The sequence below is a fragment of the Phyllostomus discolor genome, chromosome 10, assembly GCF_004126475.2.
Source record: "Phyllostomus discolor isolate MPI-MPIP mPhyDis1 chromosome 10, mPhyDis1.pri.v3, whole genome shotgun sequence".
In the NCBI taxonomy this organism is placed as follows: domain Eukaryota; kingdom Metazoa; phylum Chordata; class Mammalia; order Chiroptera; family Phyllostomidae; genus Phyllostomus; species Phyllostomus discolor.
The window spans coordinates 6903938-6909948 of NC_040912.2; the positions used below are offsets into that span (position 1 = coordinate 6903938).

The 6011-nt window shown below is 56.2% G+C and overlaps 1 protein-coding gene across 1 annotated transcript in view; it reads left to right on the plus strand.

Moving 5' to 3' along the window:
• The window catches only part of DPY19L1 (dpy-19 like C-mannosyltransferase 1), a 60748-nt gene extending 55051 nt beyond the window's left edge, over positions 1-5697 (plus strand). Inside the window, exons 21-22 of the mRNA XM_028525689.2 lie at positions 656-781; positions 5541-5697. Coding sequence (XP_028381490.1) covers positions 656-781; positions 5541-5697 — 283 coding nt within the window. The remainder of the gene's footprint in view (positions 1-655; positions 782-5540) is intronic.
• The last annotated feature ends 314 nt before the right edge of the window (positions 5698-6011 follow it).

Sequence of the window (6011 nt, forward strand, 5' to 3'; positions counted from 1 at the left end):
CTCACCAGTATAACCTGTTAGAATGATGGGAGGTTTTTCTGACTATTTTTTCATAAACGCATAAGGTGCATTCTCTTCTAAAGGAAATAGATTTCATTTTTGTGCGACTTCTAAGGTAGGTCAGATTATTAATTTCCTGAAAAGGTGAATCCTATTAATATGTTCCTTTGACTAACAGCAGAATATAACTATTTATAAGTAAGAAGTTTTTCAGTAAAACAGTTCTGGCAAGCTGACTTCCAGAGCAGTTATTTTGAGTGAACTCAGCTTTCAGAAAGCCCGGGAGTAAAGTGGAGAGCCATCGAGTGCCGGTGGTTCTTGGGGTGAAGGTTGGGTCTGCTCCTTCCCGCCCACACACAGGGAACCTGGCTCGTGTTTGTGACAGAGCGGTCCATAGAGCGTTTGGGACAAAAACAAGGAGACAGACAGAACGCCTAAGTGTGGCAGCCCCTCCTCCCAGGACTTGGGGGCCACTTGCGCCCTTTCCTGTGGCCCCCCTCCCTCCCTGACGCCCTGAGGACTCCCCTGCAGTGTGTCCCGACCCCCGGAGTCTTCCGTGTCATCTGTCTCCCGGCCCCGTTCAGAGCCCCCCCAAACGGGAGGCCTGCAGCCTCCCAACCTCGACGGTCGTCTCCCCGGTTGTTTCCCTCCGAAGGGCCAGAACGAAGATCGTGTACTCCATGTACAGCCGGAAGGCAGCCGAGGAAGTGAAGCGGGAGCTGGTGAAGTTGCAGGTGAACTACTACATCCTGGAGGAGTCCTGGTGCGTGCGCAGGTCCAAGTGAGTAGTCGCCGGGGAGCGGCCGGCCGGGGAGCGGGGGGCCGGGGGGCCGGGGAGCCGGGGGGCCGGGGAGCGGTCCGGTGTCTCGGGGCTGCGCTGCGAGGCCGGGCGCGTGAGGCGTGGACTGCGTCTGGCAAAGCGCAGGGCGAAGAACGCTAGGCGATCGTGTGAACTGGAGTTCTCTTCTTTCTCAGTCATTGTGAGCATCTCCTTGTAATGGTTGGCGCGTGTACGCTTTTCTGAAGGGTATTGTATAGGCAGCGATGGGTGGTTTCCTGAATTACTCACTTTCGCCTGTTTTTTAAGTCTTTTACTTCAAGCTGAATGTGCTTTCTTTCCAAAGGCGTGTGGCGTCTGAGCCCGAGTAATGGACACTCTCGTGGTGGCGGCGTCAGCCGGGCGCTGAGGGTCAGGCCCCCTTCGCCCCCAGCCCTGCGCTGCGCCGCACCCCGTGGCGTCCCGTGGCGTCCCGTCGCGTCCCGTGGCGGACGGACGCAGCCAGACCGAGGTGTCTCTTGCTGCTCCACCTCCTACTTGGGCGGGGGAACCATTTCACAGACGCGTGTGCTCTTGGGCTCACAGTTTTAAAAAGGTCTCTCCCACGGAGGCGTTCAGTGGGCAGAGAGGAGCAGCCGGAGTTGGCGAGCGTCTCACAGCTGACGTGGGTCCCTCGGGCGGCGGCTGTGGTGCGCCGGGTGACGGGGTGACGGGCGGCAGGGACACCGGAGCACCTGCTCCGGGGAGACACAGACACGCGCGGCTTCACCGGAAGTCGGGGGCGTTTACAGAGCGCTGGTGTCACGTTATTAGTCCCCACTCCTCGTTGAAAAGAAGCCTCCGGGGGGCGGCCGTGCGTGTGGCCTCGTCACACCCACTCACCGCACACTTGAGGCTCACGCAGGGGTGCCGAGACGGAATGATTAGACGTTCCCTCGGGAGTAAAAACAGTCGGTGACAGTCTGCCTGCCAGCGCTGCCCACGAGGAAACTGAGGCAGTCGTGGGTTGTCGGGTGGCTTTCTGCGAATGTCGCAAGTGACCCGACCTGAATCGGGATCTACAGGAGATATTACTGCTCTCAGAGTCACAGCTCAGAACGTGCCCCAAGTCCTTCTGAACGTACGGACGTGCATGAGACTCACACGTCCCCTTCAGGGAACCTGGCCGTGTAGACTTAGCACAGGGCCACCGCGAGCTCCCCCGTGGTGATCCTCTGAGGACGGTGAGCGGTGGGCTGACGCTGCCGTCGGACGCGCTCGATGCCCACGCGGTGGGCACTGCCTGGCCGCCTGGCCCTCTCCGCACTGCGGCTCTGCCAGCCTGAGACGCCTGCCAGTCGCTGGAGCAGAAACGTCGTGCTTCGTGGCCTTTCTCCCCAAGCTGGTGACGAGCCTCTGTTCAGGGTTCTTCACTTTCCCCTGGGCCCTTGCCTAGCGTTCTGAATCTGTGGGAGTCGCAGGGGCCGGGGGGTTCGTGTTCTGAGATGTGGAGGCAGAGTGCGGGATTAGCCCGGCCCGTCATTTCCTGTTGTGATGGCGGAGCACTGCCTTCTGCACCCGGGAGGGATGGAGGGACAGCTTCAGCAGGTGCGGCGGGTCACGGGCACCCGAGACAAAGTCGGTCGTGAGTGAGCCGGAGTCAGGGTGCACCCACCTAGAGCTCACGGCTGGCCTCACGTCTGAGCTGGGGGTGGGGCGTGCTGGATTCCCCATCAGGGCCTCGGGTTGCCCTTGTCCGCTGGTTCCAGCAGGAGCGGGGAGGGAGGGAGCGAAGGAAGGGACCTCTCTTCTCTGTCACCCCACTGGGTCCCCACAGCGCCCTCCGCCTACTGCAGGATTTAAGCCAGACTGACTCCTGGAAACCCCAGGCGGGGGGACTGTGCTTAGTCCCCGAAACACAGCACGCACTGCGCCCTCCGTTCTGCTGGGGAAGCCAGTGGGGGCTCGGAGAGCAGGACAGGGGTGGGGACCAGTGCTCAGTGCCTGCCTCTGCAGTGGGGGGAGCAGGGTTTCTCACAAACTCCCCCCTGCCGCTGCCCTGGCCCTCACCCACACTTCAGTCATGCCAGCCCAAGACACCTGCGTGCTGCTGAGACAGGAGGATATGTCAGAATCGGGGAGCAGGTGGGGACCTCACGCAGGAGAAGAAAGGGAAGCGGGAGCGAAGCTGACCCAGGGTTCAGCCGTGCCTCGCCCTCCGGTGAGACCTGGACTCAGTGGTCTCATTTCCAAGTGGCTTGATCGTGTGGTATGATTATTCCTTAAATACTTGACACCCTGTGTTTCAATACACTCAGGAGAATACACTCCAATACAAGCTGTGGATGAGCTTTGGGTCAGCTATTCCTTTATTCTCCGTTCTCCGCTTTCTTTCTCATTAATCCCAGTAACAGTTAAGATGAGATTCAAGTGCATGAACTCAGAAGAAGTTGTTCAGGTTTTCACTAAGGCTGTGTGAAGATGTAGCTGGCTGGCTTGCGGAACCTTTGGGAACTCCGATCAGGATGAGGAATGTCGCACTCGGGCGGGCAGAGCGGCAGAACGCGGGAGCGGGGTGGTTCGCTGCTTCCCGTGTGTTTCGTGCTCCGCTGCCCCTGGCCGGCAGTGCGGGAACAGGGTGGCCTTGGGGCGAGGGAGAAATCAGAAGGTGGACGACCCGAGCCCCGTCCTGTCATTGTGTGTGCTCCGTGTCAGCCAGGGCGTGCAAAAACGTGCACTGGGCACCCTGCACGGGACACCCATGGGGAGACCGTTTGCGGAGACAGTCTCCTGCCGGCAGCGTGAGATGCGCCTAGCCCCTTGTTGTAGCGATGGTTCCGTGTCTGGAGCCTAGCTTGCGGAAAGAGAGGCCCGGAGATGTTGGTGTAAGTGTTGCTCTATTGCAGTAACGTGGGGAGCAGTTAAAATACCCATCCATAGAAGAGTGGTTGAATACTGTCACACAGTATATGGGAGCACAAGCAGTAGTGGGTCTTCATGGAATGAGATATCTGGAAAATGGCCACGTTTTATCGGCCAGCTCGGAGTCCCAGGATGATCCCGTCTTTGTAAGAGCAGCGGGAGTGTCTGTGTAGGTGTGAAAGTCCGTGCTCGTGCTTGTGCGCATGTGAACACAGACGGCAGAGGCCGAGCGGTGCGGGTCAGGGTTTCCTTTTGATGGGTCTCTTTGGACACTTTTTCACCTTTCCGTTCGAGACTGGTGCCGCCTCCTGCTGGGGGGCCGGGCAGGGGGGCTGCCGCTGGGGACAGGAGGGGCCGGTGGGAACGGCTGCTTCTCTTACAAGGAGAGTGACGCCGCTGTGGCAGGACGTAGGCAGGTGTCACTGGTCAGTAATCGCTCCTTGTGTCTTTCTGTCTTGACATTTGCAAGAGTCCAGGCCAGTGGTCGTGTGAGAACGTCCCTCTGGCGGACTCAGTTCGCCTGGCTCGCTCCTCGTGACTGCAGGCGGGGCGGCGGGTGAGGACGGGAAGGCGGGTGTGCCTGCCGGGCGGCTCTGCAGGGGGCACGCCACTCTGGCCTGGCATCGGGGGTGCTGGGGTCGAGCGCTCGACGGAAGTGCTGGCCGTGCCCCCCGCTGCCCAGCTAAGGAGAGGGGCTCCCTTTGTCATTAACAGGAGACCTGTGGAGGGGCCCCGGGGGGCCATCGGTTTACCCTCTTTCTCAGCAGCCTCTCAGCAGGCACTTCCTGTGTCCAGCTTTTGTCCTCGCCCTAGTCAGCTGTTACGTGAGTGGTCATAGGTGATCAGGCAAAATGGGCTTGAAAATAGTGTGTCACTGACGAGGGGGTGTAAGAGTGGGTTTGATAAATAATGATTGGACCAAGAGCTACTTAGACTATAATACCTGGAAAAATTAAAATTAAATCTTTACCTTACACCACACTGAAGAATTTAATTCTAGTTGAGGACTAGCTATAAATGTGAGAAACAAAATTCTGAAACTCTCACAGGAGAATATACAGTGCGTATTTTCACAATATTGTGATAGGGAAGAATTCTTTAAAGAAGACATAAAAATCATAAGCTCTAAAAGAAAAGACTGACAGTTTGAAGTATAACATACAAATTCTCCACCTGTTAAAAAAGAAAGGAAAAGAAATTGTGAACCCTAGCCAAAGCAACAGTTCCAAATTTAAAATGAATGTTAGTTATCTTGAAGAACTTACTGGGACCAATATGGCACCAATACAAATGTTACTTCCACTATTCTTTAAACAAATACATTGCTTTCAAGATTTAATTATGTGTTTAGTTAAGATGAGAGCTTAACACGACTGGATTTTCTTGAAGTTGACTCATTCTGGAATACAGTTAACGGGAAATTGCATGAACAGGAACTAAGTGTATTTGCTGATTATAATTTTTAAAATTAATGTAACACATTACCCCTTACTCTGTGCGGAGCCTGGTGCCGGGAATAGCCTTGCCTCTCAGTCCACGCAGCGCAGCTGCGCCGGGGGAGCTTCCCCTGTTACAGCTCGGGGGCGGGGGCGGAGCGAGGCCGAGTAACCGGACACGTTCACGGTTTGGGCCGGAGCTGAGGCAGGACTTAAGCACATCACCTGTAGTTCGTAGGCCTTTGTGTTTCTTCAGAGTCACCTTTGCTGCGTTCACCTTGTTCTGAGGAGGACTTAGTGGCGGCTTACACAAATAGGAACAGCTGTGATATGATAGTTTTAAGCTGGGTAGGAGAAAACGAGGTGGGGTGGGAACAGAAGGCGGGCCCACCGCATGGGCCCCTGACCAGCGTGCCCCTCCCCAGGCCCGGCTGCAGCATGCCCGAGATCTGGGACGTGGAGGACCCCGAGAACGCCGGCAAGCCCCCGCTGTGCACCCTCCTGGTGAAGGAGTCCGAGCCGCACTTCACCACGGTGTTCCAGAACAGTGTTTACAAGGTCCTGGAGGTCATCGAGGAGTGACCTCTGCCCTGGAGGAGTCAGCGGGGAAGCTCGTGGTGTCCTGCGGACGGCTCATGCCTTGTTTTTAATTCCGATCCCAAAAACTTTTATAGGTAACTGTTTTCAAACGGAAAATGTTTTACTTGGTCAATTTGAATGTCACTCTGATTGTACAAATATGTATACCATTATCAGTCGGGTACTATTTCAATGCACCCCTTAAAATTTGCTATGCAAATGAGTATATGCTTGTGTTTGACTTCAGTATTTGTGCTAAAGCGAGCGAAGTGCTCTGCCTGCCAAACTCGACGGGTCGTGAGAGGACGACGCGAAAG